The sequence below is a fragment of the Cebidichthys violaceus genome, unplaced genomic scaffold, assembly GCF_023349555.1.
Source record: "Cebidichthys violaceus isolate CVI_PGR_0920_01 unplaced genomic scaffold, fCebVio1.0.p SCAF_19, whole genome shotgun sequence".
Classification (NCBI taxonomy): domain Eukaryota; kingdom Metazoa; phylum Chordata; class Actinopteri; order Perciformes; family Stichaeidae; genus Cebidichthys; species Cebidichthys violaceus.
The window spans coordinates 7127945-7147628 of NW_027176361.1; the positions used below are offsets into that span (position 1 = coordinate 7127945).

A 19684-nucleotide genomic window follows, 5' to 3' on the forward strand; every position below is an offset into this window, starting at 1 on the left:
AAACACAATAGTCTAATCTGTTTATAAATGCCACGTCAGATTACACATTCAACATCCATCCTTTTTACTTATTCAACTGTAAAACCCAAATGTTCTGTGTGAATCAGAAAGCTTAAGCAACTGTGTGTGACTAAAGCCTACATTGAGTGTGCACCCCCCCATACCAAGAAAAAAAACAGGAAAAAAAAATCATCACAGGGAGAGACAGAGAGCCTTGGAGGAGCCACTTGCTTTGATTTTCGGAGGATGGCTTTTTGGCTGTGGAGCATGGAAATAGCCTCATGAGTCGAGCTCTCACCCCGCGCTTGTGGACAATCTGAGGGTAACCTAGGAAATACAGCATTAGGTATTACGGTTACCCAGGCAACTTACAGCCTCAGCTCATTCTAGGAAACTGGACATGCAAGAAGCGAGGGTGTGTTAAAGTTCACATGGACATAAGGCTGCCTCATAGGTGGTTCCTCAGGACAACATCTTGTTTTGTAATAGTTTAAAAGCAACAACACAAACTACCTTTCAAAGGAACATGTGCTGTAAGCTTACCTTTGCATTTACAAAAGATTGCAAAAATATGAGCAGCTAATATTTTGCTGACATCTAAATGCTAATGCAGTTCGATGAAAATAAACTCAAGAGGAGTTCCCTCTTGTTTTACCGTGTGTCTCTACATGTAAAGCAGCAGCACAAGTTCAAGGCGGCCTAAATATGGCATCGCTGCAAGTCACGAGCAACTAGTTCACTGGGTTACATTCCTTATTAACAAGTCTCTTAGAACAATGTAGGTCATCAGTGTAAAAGGAAGGCTCTGAATATGATATGGAGCCTGTGACCTCAAGTCTGGGTGTAAAATGACATCTCATCAGGCGTCTATTCTTTTTACACATAGCCAAGCGTGCTCCTTGTCAAATTTTTCTCGCCTGTCCCCCTAAGCAGCTTGCTATATGATCTAAGGTTTGAATTGATGAACACAATACACAACCTCTTCTGTTCTATGCAGCACCACTCTAAGTATGAAAGTCATTATGTAATAAGTTCACAGCCTAAAAGCCTAAAAGCGCACAAGCCCATTTCCCCTTCCGAACCGGGCTATTCAGAAAATTTTGTGCGAGGTTTAATGGCAGCGTTGGGCATCAGGACGGGCTTTCAAGTGCTTTAAACCATTTGTCAATCACAACAACACTTAATTAATTTCAATCACAGGTAAAAGTACTAGCTGAGGTAGAGCCAGTCAACATAACGTCAAGATGGCGGGTGAGACTTGTAAGAGGCCTCTACTAACCTTTGCGACAAAAGAACTTAGTGGTAATAATTACATCACTGAAAATTACATGATAAATCTGTAACCTGGTCTGGCAACATCATGGACGTCCAGTAGAAAATTGGCTTTGAGCAGAAGAATAGCTTAGTGTAAAACTACTGGGCAAGAGAAAACACGATACCTGACTGAGGTTGGTGTGTGTGTGTAGGTCAGTCTCCAACAGTTGAGATGTATCAAGTCCAACCTCATGGTAACGTGTCTAATAATTACATAACAGTTCTATCATCTTGAACAGATTCATATACACAATAGTGATATCTACTTTAATAATCAATTAAATGATAATGAGCCTTGAGAAAATGCTCTACTAAAATGGTTGAGTTTTGGGTAACTTGACCAAACGTGACCTGAAGCAATATTTCAAAATCTTTGCACACACCGTTTCATCAAGCAGGCAAGGAACCCTGATAATGGAAATGTAAATACCACATGGTCCGAGGCTTTTCTGTGCAGAGTTAAACACTGCACAGATACTGAGCAGATGGCTAAAAGCTCTTGGCTCAGATCAGGCACAATGTACACAATAACTAACATCATGGTGCACAACAAAGTTCTCATAAAAGACATTGTTGATTCTGGCAAATCACGCTGTCAGCTTAAAACCAGTACATATTGCCCTTTATAATGACACAATAACTTTGAGATTTAGAGGATGAAGAGACGGAGTGAAGCTCCCATCTGTTCTTGTTACCTGCCTGGCACACACCTTCCTTCCTGAGAGAGGAGGAGACGTCTGAGTGCCTTCACTGAGGTTGAACTAGACAGATGTTGGTCTTGACGGCAAGCTTGCTTTATTTGGAAACATTACTGCACAACTCAGAGACATCTTTTTCTGACTTAGAGCTCAAGGGCAGTGTGGTGGGCTTCAGTATATTCTTTCGGACCGGCACAATGACCGAGTTTGGGATGAAGTGCAAACATTATGACTAATAGAGCAAACGATCTGCGCCATCACTAAAAGATTTGAAAGTATGACCGTTGGTGAAATGCTGTACGAACATGAGGGCAATAAACAACTCTCTCTCAAGTGGAATAATGCAGAGTGTGAGTGACACAGCGCTTAATCAGGCAGGAAAAGAGCATGCAGTGAAGGCTGTCTGATTAATGTTTGCCCTTTTAGTTTATTGACAAAATGGCTCTGACGCTTGAGTATGTGTGTGATAATGGAGAGAGCGGCGCGTGCTGTGCTCTGTTGCCCTTACCCACAAAGGTTAAAGATTACCTTTTTGCCGTTAAAAAAAACTAAACAGAAATGGGTGTTGTTGTCCTGAGGAATCAAGTATATCAAGCAATCAATAATGATTCTGCGGAGGCTAAACATTTGACTGATTCAGTTATCACATGCACACACAAAGTCATGCCATACTTTTGCCTTCCTTGAAAGTAAAACCCTGACCTCAGCAGCTTGTTAGGTGCCTGCTGCTATAACGGCAGGTTGCAGCTGACTGTGCAACTCATCACAAATGTAATTCATAGCCACCACTGAGTAACAAAGCTGCCTTAGCCATTTTAGCCCGCAGCAATACAAGATAATGAGATCGAATGCCTTTCAAGGGTTATAAACAAAGAAAAATGCCTCAGCAAAATATAATAACCACGGGATATAGTGTAACTAGCTCTGAAGACTAAAGCCATGATATGGTCTAATGCGCAGTATTGTCTTCATCAATGAGCTGACAAAGTCGCAAAAATACTTAAACCCTGGAAAATGAAAGTGACTATATAACCCACCGAAATGAGTCTGGACAGATCAGTCATAGTTCAACTGCCACGCTCGTTCAAGATTTGTGAATCAAGAGTCATTCATCTCGAAGATAAACTCGAGCTAGAGGGTAAAAACCTCCCTAGCCTCTTAATCAACTGGATCCATGAACCGAAAATGAGTGGCTAACAAACATTTGATAAATCTATATCATGTGCAAACTAAAATGTGTTCAGTTGACCGTGAAATGCTGCTTGAAATCAATAAATCTTGAGTCTTGTGCTGAAGCACGCAGTTTTGATGAACGGTGCTGCTGAGCTTGCTGCTTCTTTGTTTTGGTATGAGGGTGTAAGTACAGTATAAGTGGTATAAGTGCTACGCAGAGGCAAATGATAGCCTGGAGGGGGACGGATGAATTTAACAAAGTAAGTGCTAAAGCCCCTTACGCGGTGTGAGATTAAAATTAAAACTATTAAATGGGTCTGTGATGGGGGAACTCTAGGTTTAATCTGTGTGAAATTGGGCAAGATAATTCTAAATTTCAGACATTGATAGCATTCATCAGAGTTGTATTTCCTCTTTTGCTTAGTTGTGAGAAGCCTTTTCCCCTCGGTGTTATGAGACTAAAATAGTGCAGCTGCATCTGTGTGTGTGTGTGTGATACTAGCACCGTAGTCATTTCTCAAGAGCTCCTGCCTGTTTCTGTGTGTGTGTGTCTGAGACAAGGTCTTAACTTATACAATTTAGCACCAGCTCCTCGCTGTCCCTTTAGCGCCGTGGCGCCAAGAAGGCGGGGCTCCCGAAAGTAGGCCATGACTCCCAGGGAGCACAACTTATCTTCTGACAGTTTAAATGATACTGTAGTGTACCAGGCAACAGCACCCAGCACGTGAGCTTGAGCAGCTTCAGTAGTGGTCTGAAGATCTTTGACCACGCCTGGACAGTGGCTCTGAGACACATTCAATGTGTGAATTAGTCTAATTGAATGAGTGACTTCTCTTGTCAGTTTCCACACAGGTAAAGTGAAAACCCCTTTAAATAATGAAAAGGCTAAAGCACAGTTCTTTTTGGTTTTGGAAAAATTACCCATTGTTTCATCCTTAATTGCATTCATTCATCACTCTGTTTTTAGTGAATCGTAGTATGCTCAAAGACACACTATCACACATTTTTGTCAATGATTCAATGTACTCTATACGGTAATTAAGTAATAGCACTAATCTGTCCTCACGACGGAAATGTAGCTCAGTTAGCTAAAAATGAGCCGGACATTAAACATTTAAACACTCAGTCTAGTAGAAACACTAGATGGAAAGCAACATAACATAGGGGTTGTACAAGGATCATTAGTATTCACTGTGATCAAAATGTTAACATACAGTCTTAGATGACTACATGAAAAAATAATGAACATAAGCAGACTAACGCTTGAGTCAAATTGAAGCTAATGATGGCACTAATACTTACTCAAGATTAGCATTACATCATTTTAGAAGCTCCAGGTTTGAATTTTAGACTTTCAGGCTGATCACACAGATTTTTCTACAAATAAAGGCATACCATGTTACATTTATAAGAACATCAGGTTACACATCTCTTCTGTCTTAACCAAGTTATGTAAATAAATCACAACATGTATATCACTGTTATTATAGTAAATGTTGTTGAGTATTATAGTTTTTTTCTAATTTCTAAGGTTTCCACAAAGGCAGCAAATCACTGATGGCTGATTGATTAGTCAAATGAAACTGACATAAATCAGATTTCTTCACTTAAACCAACGCAACTTCTATGAGGCTTCCGATCAATAAGCTACCACTGTTGATGACACACCATCCTGACAAACGTCACACCTGGACCGAACTCAATACTGATCTTATCTCAACCTGAGCTCACTCCTAATATAGCCTGCTCCAAGTCCTGGCAATACAACACAGAACAATCAACCAGCAATCTCAGGGTATCGAGTTCATCACAAGGCTGCACTGTGTCTACTGCTGTCCATTTAAGGGCAAAGTATGTAAACACAGTCACAAAACAGGTGTGGATTATTGCAGACCAAAGCAGCATTAGTTAGACATGTTAAAAGTTACTGTCAGGCTTTAAGCTGATATTACCGGAATTTAAATGATTGGGCTTCACTAAGATTGTATCCTTGCTTTAGGCACAGTATAATCAGTAGTCAATTTCTGGGACATTTCAAGTCCCTTCTGTGAGTGATTGTATCTGGCAGTGGACACCAGTGCTGCCATCCCATCTTTCGGCATCTTAATGTGACTCTTTGGTTATCGTTCTAACTGGTTTCAAGTTCAGAAGAAATTCATTGTTGCAGGGAGCTGAATCTCAATTGGGAACCAAGGAAATTAATTACTCCACGGGGAGTATTTAAACAACTACCCTTGATGTAGTTTGCTGAATTGATTTATTTAACATTGAAAGCTTACTGTCCTCACAACCAGGCATTACAGTCAGCGGTGTCTTTGTCTCTTTAGGCCTAAACCTGTCTCTTGTACATCTGGAGGCAGTTCAATGCAAATGCAGAGTCAAACTAATAATTTCCCTTAAGATCCATCATTTGTAGGTTTTTCAAACTAAAGATAAATAGTATTTCATCAACATAAGAACAAAACAGGGTCATACATTGTAAAAAAAAAAAATCCTAGTAGTAGCTGTAATAACTGTTTAATTGCATGATCTTTAGGTCGAAGCTCATGATTGGTGGCGGCATGCTACGCCGGCTGGTCAATACCTCTGTCGATTTTGAATTTAAACTCTCTCATCTCTCTAAAAGGTCAGCTTTAACAGTCTAGCCATGGAACATTTACAGAAAGTATATTACACAATAGCAGAAGCAAACACCTTTTGGGCAAATTAAATACAAGCCAATCAGAAAGAGTCAGGGGGATAGATTATTTTTAAGCCAAATATTTATTGGGTCAGTGTGTGGGCAGCAGTTTCACTTTAACGCCTCATTCCGTGTTTAATTCCCAAGGTTGCATGTTGTTTCTGAGTGAAACAGGGACAAATGTGACACTGTTCAGCTAGCAATCAACTGAAATTACACCCAGCGAGACAGAAACAAGGACAGCAGATGAGGTGTCTGGAAGTCGGGCCAGCCTTGGATTTTATTCATGCTGGCAAGATTCCCTCAAAATAAATCAAAAGCAAGAAAGTCTGAGGACAGTGTGATATCAATCTGACCCGATGCCCAAAGTTGCACCAACGCTACTGGCGTTAATCACCTCCCGACAGAATGCTAAATTGGCAATATTGTGCATCTATTTTGATTTAGCACTCAAGAAATGCCTCAGTCACAAATCTTACGGATGATCCATCTGCCTCTTTAATTCAAAACATAAGGAAATTTGGTGTTATGCAGACATACAACATGTTGAGATTTGGAGCAGAGCCACATTAGATGGAAGGATTAGATTGAAAGAGTTTACTATAAATGTAATACCTTCCACAGCTCAAACAAATGTTTTTACTCTGCTTCACTGGAATGGGAAAATTTGGATATACACATTTTCACTGTACATATTGTACATAGGACAGCAGATTAATCGTTTAACTCTTTTGCAATGACTGACTCAGTCTTTCCTGGGGAGGAATGATTTCCTTTTTGTTGCACCAAATTTTTTCTGATGCTCCAAAACAAATTATGGCCGACATCCAGAATACCAGAGCTGCCAACAGTGGACATCTGCTGATTACAATACTGCTTTTGCAAATGTTAGATCTGCAGATCCAAGTCAATAAAAGAAAAGTAATTCAAACACAGTCCCACTGTGTAATGAGAAAAGCTCATTTCATATCAGATGAATCACATGGAAGATGAAGGAGGTGGATCCAGATCTTCCATTTGTTTCCATTTGGTGGGCCCAAATACAAATAAGCCCAAAGATTGGAGTCGGGGAGAGCGATATGTCTTTGCTGTTATTTAATAAAACAGCTTCCAGTTCCTTATGGCAGGCAGGAAAAATGGCTGTGAAATCGACTTATGTAAAAAAAGAGGAAGAGGAAGGCAGAGTAACTGCATCGTCTGTCTTAAATCAAAAGCCAATTGGGAACATTGGTGAGAACACAAAGGCCAACGGTCTGTCCAATGATCCTGAATAATAAAAAAAAAACAATCTTTCTGATGAGATGATCAATTTACTTACCCTGAGACATGGCATCAACTTTTATGCTTCACTGCCAGTGATGAAAGGCAGACGCAAATAAATCTGAGTCCAAGAGTCCTGGGAATAGATCTGTTTACAGCCAAATGGACTGAAGCCTCGATTATTCCCTTCAGGTTTGCGATTGCAAGACAGAAGGCAATGTAGCACAATCTACAGTAGCTCTATGATGGAAAAAAAACAACGCGCTCACCATCGTTTTCTGCCATTAGTGCAATTTGCTACAGTGCATGAGCCAGTGTTGGCTCATGCACTTACAGTAGTTTTAAATCAGATTAATTAAGCAAATCTGAGGATATAAAATGTCAATGTGTGGACATCAAATAAAATGCTGTCATTTGCTGTTCTGAACTGGGTGTGACTGACTGTACTGACTGGAGCATTGGGGACTGGAGGCCAAAGTGTTGTTATGAGGGAGAGCATGTTCTCACACTGGCCATAATGACACCATCAGAGGGCCGAGGCCTTTATTGGAATCTGGGGGAGAGAGCAGTCTGTGCTTCTAATTGCAAACATTTGTCACTTGGAAGTGTTTCAATGTTCAATGTCTGGCATTGGAAGAAAAGGTCCTCTGCCCTTTCTACTACAATCATTTTTAAGATTATAAGGTGGGACAAAGGATTAGAGACACTCTGGAAGAGGGGAGTCTTTGTCACTCATGTGGAAGTGAGTCATCCATATCCCAGCTGCTGACAGGAAACTCACGCTGATGCCATCAGTCACTCAGAAAAGTGCATCAATAGATTTATGGATTTTTTTCTGACAAGATATTCATCGTTGATATTTCACATATGCAGCCTGATATCCCAAAATACTTGAATTAAAATGTATTTTTCTGTATTTACTGTAGCTCAGCCAAAGGCCAAACAAAGTGATGCAGTATAGTATCTGTTGAGATTTGAGACTGTGGAAAAACTGAAACTAAATTGGCTTGGAGGGTCGATTTCTACTTGCTTATGTTACTTCTATTATAATAAGGCTTTCACTCACTACTGTAATATAAAGGTGCTAGCTAGTGTTTTCTGGTATCATTATTTTGTGTAGTCAGATGCAAAACACTAAAAATAACTTGACAAAAAACTTTGCTCCGTGCAGTTAACGGTGTCAGTATGTACTATAGAGTTCACTGGTAATGAGATAGGTCCACTATAGGTCCAAGTCAGCACTTTCCATCCCAGTGTTCCAATTCTTTTTGCATTAGTGTACCCATCTGATGAAAGTAAAGTGGAAATAACCTGGTCTCACTGTAGTCGTCATCAGAAATGTTATCCTCAATCAGTCGAAGGAATAAATTAACTGTCCTGTTCCAGTCAGAAACAAAGCAGATCAATATGAACAAGGAAGGCAGTATGCCGACTTCATAAAAGAAACATTCAAACATTTGTTTTCCTCATCTATGACAATTAGAAGGGGCTCTAAAACCTGGAATGTTCAATCCAGCTGAAAAAAAAGACACAATTAGCTATATTGTGGGTAAGGAACTACTGCATTATGCATGAGAATCGATGTCCTTGGCTTAATATTGTTGGTGGATTAATGTGGCAACATGAGTATTCATTTTGTTGGCTAATTAAAGTGAACATGCTGAATGTGCATAGTAGTTGTGTAACTCTGATTGAAAAATAAACACCACAGCTTCAAAGCAATAGGGATAACTCAAGGTTTTCTGAAAAAGTGATTAGTGTTTTCATAACAACACTTAAGCTTGAAGTACAGAACTATTTCCTTGAAATAAAACCCTCACAATCTGCATAGCCAAATAGTGTTATGGTTCAAATTACAATGGCGTTCAATAAGACCTGAGGATATTGCAAGATAGTGCTTTACAGACATTGTGCATCCCTGCATGGCTATAGCACACATGTCATTTAATTAAAGTCATCTTTAAGAATACAGTTTTACCTCCAGCTCCCCTGTACAAGGAGCCTTTTAAGCACAGCAAATAGCTACCAGATCTTTGACTAAGAAGCATCTGTCATCCTCCTATCACAATTTATTATCAATGATGTTTTCGTCACGATTGATTGCCTGAGTCATACTTGTTGTCCTGACTCAAATTGACAGGCAGAGTCCTCTTACTTTCAATAATCTCCTCCGCCGTGCCCTTCTTCCCTCTAAAGACACCAGAGAGACCTATAACTTAGGACGCTCAAAGGTTAAGTCAATCATGTCACCGCTCTCAATAGGCAGCATGGAAAATAGCCAAAGGGTAATTGGGCCAGTTGATTTAAAGGGAACACGTAGAAACAATTACATTTAGCAGGGGAGCTGCTTGCAAAACATCTCACACTTCACTACCTATAACTGAGTCATCGTTTCCATAGTTTAATCTTTTAAATCCTACCTGAATTCTCGAGCAATAATGCAATTTATTTCCCCAATGGATTTTGCCAATTAAATTGAATTATCTGCACGGATCTTAAATGGCATTATTTGAAATAATAAAAAAGATGCCTTCAACTTCTACTCACTCAACTTTGATAATAGATGTGTGGCTCAACACAGAAAACAATCCTATAAAGATGCAGTATTTACCACACCCATAAAACAGTGTGCTGGAAGTCTACACACTACTGCACTTAACAAAATGAAGAACACACTTCAATATTTTACCGCATTTCAATCTGTTGGCTGGCAGCCTACTTTAAACACCATTAATATCTTTACAGGAAATGAAAACCACTATGACTGCCTTGGACTCTAAAAGATAACTGTGTTTCTCTTGCTGTTCATACCTGCATGATGTGATCATCGATGACAGGCATGTCAGAATTGCTGGATCATAATTGAATGCCACCAAACAACAGCTGAAAGGTCACTCATAATTTAGTTTAGGTTTAGGTTGCTTGATGTTTAAAATTCTGAGCCAAAGAAAACCCAAAGTTTCGCCACTTGTTTCAAACAGAAGAGCAATTTTTCCACATTCCTCCGGAGAACCTGAGAAACTTCCTGTATCGGATACTGGACAACAAGATGAAGCTTGATCAAGGGTTGACCCTTAACAATGAACTGAAAATGTGAAAGAGTATGAGATGCGTCATGATAAGTGAAGTGCATTGGTTTTAGCCTTGATTAAACAAGAGTATAGCCGGTAGTGTCGCTGAGAGGCTGTTCAAAAGGCACAGCTTTCATTTCAGCTAAAGGCTAATGTCAGCATGCTAACTGCTCACAATGGCAATACTGACATGCTTATATTCAGCAGGTGATGTGTACCCTGTTCACCATTTTAACTTGACATGTCAGTTTGCTAACATTTGTGAACCAAAGCTGCCTGAACCAAAGAGTTGGTGTGACCGACCAACCGGCATTACCATACATAGAACCAAGCTGCAGGTATTGCTAAAAGAAAAAATATGTTTAGGGGCAGGAAAATGAACCAGATACTGTTCCCTACCTAATGGTAAATAAAGTATTCATAATATCACAATATCAATATACCCGGTGACATTGTAAACGTTCTCGCAAATCACATGATACAAATAAGAGGAATGTTTTTTTGGGTCAACCGAGCAAATTAAATATCTGAAAAATCAAAGTACGTCATCACTTTGATGCAAAAACCTTTGCAGTCTTTATAACACCAGCTAAAATGGTCCGATATATCAAATGTATAATTATGGCGGTACTGTATATCTTGTTTTGGTGTACATAGTCATATTTCCCAATCTAAGAATCGCATGTAATTAAACCAAAAATAGCTGAAAGTACCACCATCAAACCAGACGTTCAACCAGCCAATCAGCTCACAGTCTGGACCAGAAGCCCAGCAACTCTCCTATTGGTCATGCTGTAATCAATTAGGACAAACACAGAGGGAAAAAAAAGGATATAACTACATTATATTATTGATTATTGTCAAAGCAAATGTGACAATTTCTTGAGACGTTGAGTTTTAGTTATATTTTCAAGCCCTGTAATAAACAAGGTTTGGTTTAACTGTAGTTGTCTCTGCATTTACTCAAACCCATTTAGTGGTTCAACACTCATGCTTCAACCCCTTGAATGTCCCCCGACAGCCGTGACTTGCTCATGACTAGAAGTGAAAACAGTCAATCGGCAGACAAACCGGCCCAGGTCAGCGCTGACACTAACTATCTCCGCTCCCAGGCCATAAATCTCCATCAAGGGCACAGAGAGCACAAGAACTTTGTTAGATGGATATCAGCGCTGAGACGCTCTCTGTGGTCCCGCCCGTTAATAGCATACGGCGGGTCCAAATTGACACAACGTTCTATCCCTGTTCGGGAAATGGTGTACTTGTGAATGTGTGTGTGTGCGTGTGTGATTGATTGAGGAAGAATGGGGTTGGGGGTGTTTCTGCATACAGCTGAACCAGAGAATTATTCATCATTGTGTGACACACTGATTAGTTTGCGCCCTAGGAGGCTTTGCTCAGCGCTTTGCACTAATAGCTCTGCGTTGCATGAATATGCGCAGGAATGGACATGCGTGTAAAAAGAATCGCGGTGTGTGTGTGCGATGGGAGAAACAAAAAGTGAAATGTGTTCCTTGTTATGTTGCAATGCATCCAAATAACACCAGAGAGTCCAGATTTCTTCAATAATCACAGAATTTCCAACAAAAGGGCTCATTACATTTTGTGACGAGCCAAGTTAAGCCAACGCTTTGCCCGCGGCAGAGAATCCCTGCCTTTGGATACAAAGCAGGAATAAATGCGCACATCAGTACAGCTACATTCATAATCAAACTTCGAGTGGTTACCCGTACACTGCTCGCCAAGCCTTGCAGCCTTGCTCATGTTCATAGTACAATGCTCTGGTGATTGTGCATTGGCTGATGTAATGATCTTATTTCTCTCCAACAAGGAAGCGTGCCAAACCAGTGGCAGAGAGAGGCTGTTAATTAACGATTTTTTTTTCAGGTCTGACGTCCTTTCAATTTGCAGTAGAAGTGATCAGAGTACTGTACAGTCCCTGCAGGCCAGACGTGACCCCCTCCGCTTGCAATGTGTCGTCTGCTACGACTTCATCAGAACGAAGCTTGCAGTTTATTTTTGCTGCCAACTGACAGACATTTGCAGCGCAGCTGAGAAAGCCCCTCTGCATTTAGCACACAGGGGCTTTTAAAGCAATACCTCTCCCCCAGATGCCTCAGCGGAGCTGCTCAGGTGGCCGGCAGTGCAGGGATGTGACCGTACTGGGCAGCTCCCAGCTGCGAACGTGTCTGACTGTATGAATGTTAAGCGGAGCATGCACGCTCTGTGAAACATTTCCCGAGAGGTTTTACGAAAATAAATAGGTGAAAAACAAACATTTTCAGTTCTTGCACAAAGTGACAGCTGCAAAAGGGGATTGGTGTTACAAAAAATGGAAGCAAAAGGTAATTCTTTTGACTGTTGGGTTTTTATTACAAAAGGGAAGAAGTGCAGTACCTAAGTGGTTAGGTCTGTCACACTGACTTCTGATCTCAGCACTGGCCTCTTTACAGTATGTGGAGTTAAGTGCTGAAACTATTGGTTGATTAATGTACGAGTAGATGGACAAAGAAGTAATTATTTAGGAGTTATCTATCAAAAATGTCAATTGTTGCCATGATTTGTTTTTAATATTACTGTGAAAGTAATTGTATTCAATTTGGAATTGTTAGCTGAGCAAAACAATCAACTTGAAGATGTCACCTTGGGCTCTGTGACAGTGTGATAGTTTTCACTATTGTCCGTCATTTTACAGACTCAAGCAAAAATGCCAATGATTTGCTTGTTTTTAGCTTCTTCAATGATAGGTTTTGATGCTTTTTTTCCGAATGTTAACTCTGGTAAATTAAAATAGGGATATTTACATATTGAGGATTCGACAAAGTTATCAACAAATTCATCTAAAATGTAAATAAGGTTGTTGCAGCCTTAGAGCATTATCTATAATGCTGATGCATTGGGTTTCCTCCCACAACAAAAAACATTCAGTTCACGTTTGAAAGAAATCAGTGAACCCTCATCTCCAAGCCTATTACCATGAAAAGATTTCAAACTCCCAGACCACAACTTTTGATATCCCTTTCCCTCCTTCCTCTCCTGAACATGACATCAGCAAAAACATCAACACCTGTATTGTCTGCTCCTCACGTACCGCAGGCTCAGTAATTAAACTCTGAGACACCTGTGTGGAATACAGATCACACAATCAGGCGCTCGGCACAGTGGTTTGACACCTCTATCATCTCACTACGGAAAATAATCAATATCAAGTCGGCTGCATCTGTTAATTCTGAGTGAGGGGGAGAGCCAGTCTCAACTCGCCGCTGTTTAGTGAAGCATGTAAACTGTTTCGCTAAGCGTGAGCTTCACAGTTTCCCCCGAATGAAAACACAGCTCCCATGTGCCTTGAAAATAACAACCACAGCCAATACGCAGACGCTAACACCACCGTGCACCATCTAAACACTTCTCTCAGGTCAGGTCAGCTTTTTCCAGCTACCCACTATTACACATTAGCACTCTTATCTCCCCGAATATGCATACAGCTTTGGAGACTTCTGATTGATTATCCTCATTAGAAAATAAGGCCTGTTCTCTCAACAGCAGTCTGATGGAAGGGCTGATTTTTTTTGGCTCGTACTGCTTACTGTGCTGCTCTACTTTATTTAATGAGACGACTGCAGAAGGTCCAAACTAAACAGTTTATTTAGGCCTGAAACATTCATGCTTAGTGAGCCTTACTGTGCCCGTACAGTGCAGTGATAGGTTTGCCTCGAGTCCACAATGAGATGCATATACATGACAAAGTTGTAATTTGATTGTATTTTGAGCTAATTGACTGTTCACACATTTCTGAACTATTATGCAAAAAACCAAACACACAAACCAAAGACAAAATTGAATCATCATTTCACAGTTTTCAACTCTACAAATGCAATCAGAACTTGTCTGTATAGCTTCTCGAATTTCTGTACCGACACGTCTTTCCTGCTCGATAACTCCCTCCCTGCTGTCACAACACAACCTCTTTCTCTTTTCAGAACTTCAGCTCGTAAGATAACACAGTCCATTTGTTTTTTTTTCCTGGACTCCTGCTTTCGTATGGTGAACTCCATTAACTTGTCAAGTTTTCAAATGGAAACATCAAATGTGTTGAAAGGAGTTCAAGCAGCCAAAGTTGAGTTACTCTTTGCTTGGTAGAACTCCTTTGAAACACACTTGAAATACAAGTTTCCATTTCATGCGTCAAGGGAAATGAAAAGGCATTTGCAATTTTCACGACACATTCTATCAGTCAGCTATTACTTTTTTTTTTATGATTTCTCCAGTTCTGTGTCATTTTTCTCCTCGTTTCTGTCCTTCTCTCTCCTTCAATCTCCATCAGTGTCTTACCCTCTGAGAAGCTGATGAGCCCCAGGAGGTGCAGCAGCTTGATCGAGGCGAACACCAGCGCCACGATGCCCACCGTCTGCAGCCCCTCAGTCTCCCAGATCGCGCTCAGCATTGCTCCACCCTCAGCCCACTCCACACCACCATGCCCAGACCCAGACCCAGAGCCCGAGCCGGCCTCTTCACCCTCTGGAACAGCGCCAGGACGAGCGCTGCCACCCGGCCCTGCGCTCCAGTTCCCCTGCACCCACTCCAGGACTACACCAGCCCACACGCAGGGGCCGGGAGCCTCCTGGCACCCGCCTACTGCTCGCGTGCTCCCTAAATCCAGGCTGGGTTGAGCTAAAATGGGATGAGGTTAAGAGCAAGAAATTCTGGTCTCAGGTTTGTGCGGAGCCTGACGTCATTAAACCATCTGATCTCGAGGGGTCACTGAGAATTAAGAAAAGCGGACTCAAAAAGGAAAAAAAGTCCATGCAAGCTGATCTAAATCCTTCCTTCTTTTTTCTTTCCGCTCCTCACAAATGAGGAGACATGTGGAAGCTGTGGAAAAGCAGGCAGAGCAAACTCTGCTCTTCTCTGACAGTTTGTGGCTCTCTCTCGCTCTTTCAGGCACACTGAATGCTCTCACTGCAAAGTAAAGGGAGGGAAGATGAGAGGGAGTGGATATGAGTGAGGGAGCGAGGAGGGAGGGGAGATGAGATCGAGGCAAAGGGGAGGTGTGGTGCTACAGTGGAAGACGCACAACCCCTCATGAGCTACAGCCCAATTGTTTGCATCGACTTCAAACATTAAGTTTCGTCCTCGCCTGCCACTATGGCAGGTCGTTGAACATTTCTACCGGCCATTCTATCTTTGTGGAACGCTTGAGAGTCAGTGGTACCAGACAGTATGTGTCATGTAGGCGAACCTTAACCTCTAGGAATTGCTTTCTAAAAATAATACTGCTTAATATAAAGAGAACCTAGCTACCACGGTGGCAGTTGATGTGAACATTTTGTACATGCCACAGCCAACATTTACTCGGTATTTAGCAGGTCATGCTGCTAGAAACAAATCTTAAAAACGCAAAGACAGCACTAAATGCGGGAATAGGATATGTCAATGAATTTTAATAAGATGGAAGTTTTTAGTTGTAGTGTGTATGTCTGTGGTCAGACACTTTTACCTCTGGTCATATCGTTAAAGCATACAAATGTCGCTATCTGAAGGATTGAAGACGACGATGAGGAAAGATGAGGGAAATTATTCCACTCAAGCTGGACAGACAGCCAAAACAATAGCTTTCTTATAAGGCAATCATAATCTACTTCAAAAAGACAAAATAAATCTCTCACGCTTCAAACTATTATTGAAAAGAGGCTTTTGGAAATCTTACTCATACAATGTTTTTAAAGGTTTGAAGATGTGAGAAAACTCCAATGCACATAATCCACATATCCACACATAAAACGGTTCCAGAATCCTGAATGTAAGTGCATATAGAAAGTGAGAGGAAAAATAGTATTGATTCAAACCACTTCAATAAATGTAAATGTAAGGACTTTGATTCCACTGAGATGTAGTGGAGTGTTGAAGAGGACAAACAAAGCCTGTGCGTGTGTGCGTGTGCGTGTGCGTGCGTGTGTGTGTGTGTGAGAGAGAGAGTGATTCATGCAGTCAATGTTTGTAGCAAATGAGTGAAGACACCACCATCTACTGCCCTTGTGTAGTCATCGTCATTATCATCCACCACCGAGGAATTATTTCCTCACAACTCTAATAATAATACTAATAATAATAATTGAATCCATCCATTTAAAGCTGAACAATTTTTTAATCAATTTGCAATTTCAAACAGTTTTTCACAACCAAAATGCACCATTTTGAGCCAAACAAACGTCCTGAGCTGTGTTGTTTTTTTGTGCTTTTATTCCATCTGGAGTCAAGTCAGCCGTTAATCATTGATGCAAATGCACAAAGCCACCTTGATTACAATCATCACGTCCGTGTATTATTATTATTTTCCGGAACAGAAACTGTGACTCACCACTTTACTCAATTGCTCTATGATAAATGTTCAATAAGAAGTAGCTTATTTAAAAGATGGAAAAACCTCACATGCAGTCATTTACATTCATCCATTTGCTGTTGCTTTTTTCCAAACAACACAGATGAGGAACGTAATTCTGCTTTAGAAATGAAAAAAATGAAAAAAAATCTTTGTGAATAATTTAGCATGATGCTAGAAAAATAATATTCAGCGGACACATTCTACTTGATCTGGATGGCCCCTGGCCACGTGAGGAGTCATTGCTATGCGAGTCTCATCCATAGAAAGTGAAAAATGCACACTGGCAATACAACTGCACGAACAGTTTGAGTGTGTGCGCTGTCCTTGAAATCGAATTAGAGAAAAAAGTGCTTTTTCGGACAACAATGTTGTGACGTATGCTTCCTGTATGGGAAATTAGCTCGTTCCAGTAAAGAGCGACCGAAGAGGCTGTTTATTTTGTTTTAGGTCACCATGATGAATGAACCTTCCATTACAATCGGGCCACATTGGTCTCATTGAACAAATTCTCTTTGTCTAAGGGGCCAGGAAAAAACAATTTAGTGATAGCATGAACATCTTGATGAAACATTAAAACTGCAATATTTATATATCAGCAATCAATAAAATGACAAATGTGTAGGTCACTAATGTGAAGGTGGTCACTTAATGACTAACCAAGAGAGGATTAATTCCAAACGTTGCAGTTCCCCTCAGCTCCACAGAGTGTATCTTTCTATCTTTCTCCAGCACTTCATAACAAACAGCTATAGTAAGCAACTAGTGTGAATTTAGCGCATATAGAAGCCAAAGAGTCAGATAATTTTCTCCAGAGACTAAATTGAAAGCTAATGTTGCTCCGTGTCTTGCCAAAATGTGTAGAAAAGTTTGCTAACATGTTTACCATACAAACTATAAATATGATAATATGTCAGTGTTTAGAGCTTGTTTCCACTGCCCTAAATTGGGTAAATAAATCAGTTATTGCAGGATCATTTTGAATTTGGTGAGGATCAGATTAAATCTGCACTCTGGGGCTTTATGAGATGTACTCAACAGAGGGCCAAACTTCTAAATAAAATAAAACCTATATCCAAATGTTATTGTATAACAATACTACGTTGATTAAAGTCTATAACAAACTCCCATGAGGAACAACTGCTGGTTTGGTTCAAAGCATTACCCAGCTGCCATGTGCAGTGTAGTGTGTTGAGTGTTAGCTGACCTAAATGTTGGATGCTTCATTGACTCCTGAGCTGGGTTGCAACATCCTGTTTACAGCAGGGCTGCCAACATGTGGCCGCTGGCAGTACATCAGTGAAGCCGTATCACATCGCCATTCAAGCCACATGTACAGTTCCCTTAATGCAGCCAAGTTCCCCGAAGCCAGAGGGATGCATTTCCTCTGCCTTACTCCGCCACGGCTTGGCTCTACAAACAGTCCCTGGTAGACTGATGGTTAATAGAACATGTAGGAATGATTTACCAATCATAACCTTTCTGCAGCGCAACGATACTATATCCGCCCAATAAATTATTGAAGCAATGAGGGTGGAGGTGAGAGGGTGAGACGTATGAGGAAAAAAAAGAGAGTGGGGGTTTTGTGCCACGGAGCATTCATCCAACTATTAGAGTAGCCATGATTCTATCAACACTGCTGGCAGGTAAATATTACACCCCACATCTTCCCACATTAACGTCACAACAATTCTGGACAATCACCACTCTGACATAGTTACAGCATGGCAGGTGTGACAGATGGAGAACCTAAAATGTCATTGACTTAGAAAGACTATTTTGTTTTGGAAGACTGAAATTGCAAAATGAATTGGTATTTAAAATGGAAAAACAAAATGGAAGCTGTAGAGTGTTGACACTATGACGTGAAACAAAGATTTGAGGAAACAAGGGCACTTGATCCGATGACTCTGTGGTGAAATATTTGTCAGATAATAACATAACGTTGAACATATAACATCACATTGCAAACAGTCTCCTGTCCCATGTTCTACAGTACTTATGAAAGCTGCCACAAAACGGTTCTGTTATATAATCATCCGACCAGAAAAACTCGTCAGAAATAAAGGATATTTTACTAAATAGTATTGCCCTTAAATCATTAATTAACGACCTATAAAACGTCAAATGGACTTTTCTCTACCCATTTCTACAGCTAAAGGTTATGTACCTGAATATATAGTCAGTAAAGAGAAAATGGCAAGAAAATACAAATACTCAAAGCAACTTCAAGGAACGTTCATTTTGTGTTGATTTTGGCAATTCCTATGGGTGAAAGTAGTAGTATTCTTAGCCGGTGGAAATGCAGATTGTATCACAATCAGTCTACTCTATTTCTCAACATCTGTTTAGAAAAAGATTACTATCAGAGATATATGCAAATTGGTATATTGTAATAATTTAAATTTAGTGGTTAAGAATTCCTTTTTGGGGCTTTTCAGCTCCACACGAAAAAACATAAAATCGCTCGATGACAGCTTGCGCTACCCGAATCGCCATATGCCAACATGTTTTTATCTCAGGGTTTCACACAGAACTCGTCCATCCTCCGTAACCTTTGACGGGCGGCATCTCTAGGTGATCCAAGTCTGAAATGTCAAACTGCACTGAGGTCTGGCATGTCACCATCTCTGCAGTCCTTATCGGTGTAATGAACAGCCTAAGTCTGGGAGACAAACCTGCAACCTTTTTGTCCATCTGCCTCTGTAGACTGATAGACATTGATCTTAGGAAAGATTACAGAATTTTCTCACTCGTCGCTGCCACCGGTCTCGTCACTTAGTTTCCATTCTCAGTATTCGCAAGGGAAGGATCTTATCACTTTTGTCTGGGCAGAGTGGACACAGAGGACACAACCTGACGACGTCAATGAATCAGTCTCACCAACAGCGGTTATGAGAAAAACAATATATCGAGAGGAAAAACTAACTGATAGCACATCTACTTCATGCAAACAAACCTAAAATGTTGCAAAACTGTAGTTCATGGTTAGGAAACTGTAAGAATGTCCTTCCAAACTGCTGGCAAATATTTTAGAATAGTAAACCGTGATGGAACAAAATTGAACACTACAGGTCTTTTAAAGTCTTTTCCTGAGAACGTAACAAAC

General features: G+C 40.6%; 1 protein-coding gene across 9 annotated transcripts in view; it reads right to left on the bottom strand.

Moving 5' to 3' along the window:
• The window catches only part of kcnip4a (potassium voltage-gated channel interacting protein 4a), a 119550-nt gene that overhangs the window by 12571 nt on the left and 87295 nt on the right, over positions 1-19684 (bottom strand). The window contains exon 1 of one of the 9 annotated variants that reach the window (XM_068713434.1): positions 14529-15112. The exons of the other annotated variants lie outside the window; for them this stretch is intronic. Coding sequence (XP_068569535.1) covers positions 14529-14640 — 112 coding nt within the window. The 5' untranslated portion in view covers positions 14641-15112. Of the gene's footprint in view, positions 1-14528; positions 15113-19684 lie in introns of those variants that run through there. 9 annotated transcript variants of the gene reach the window in all.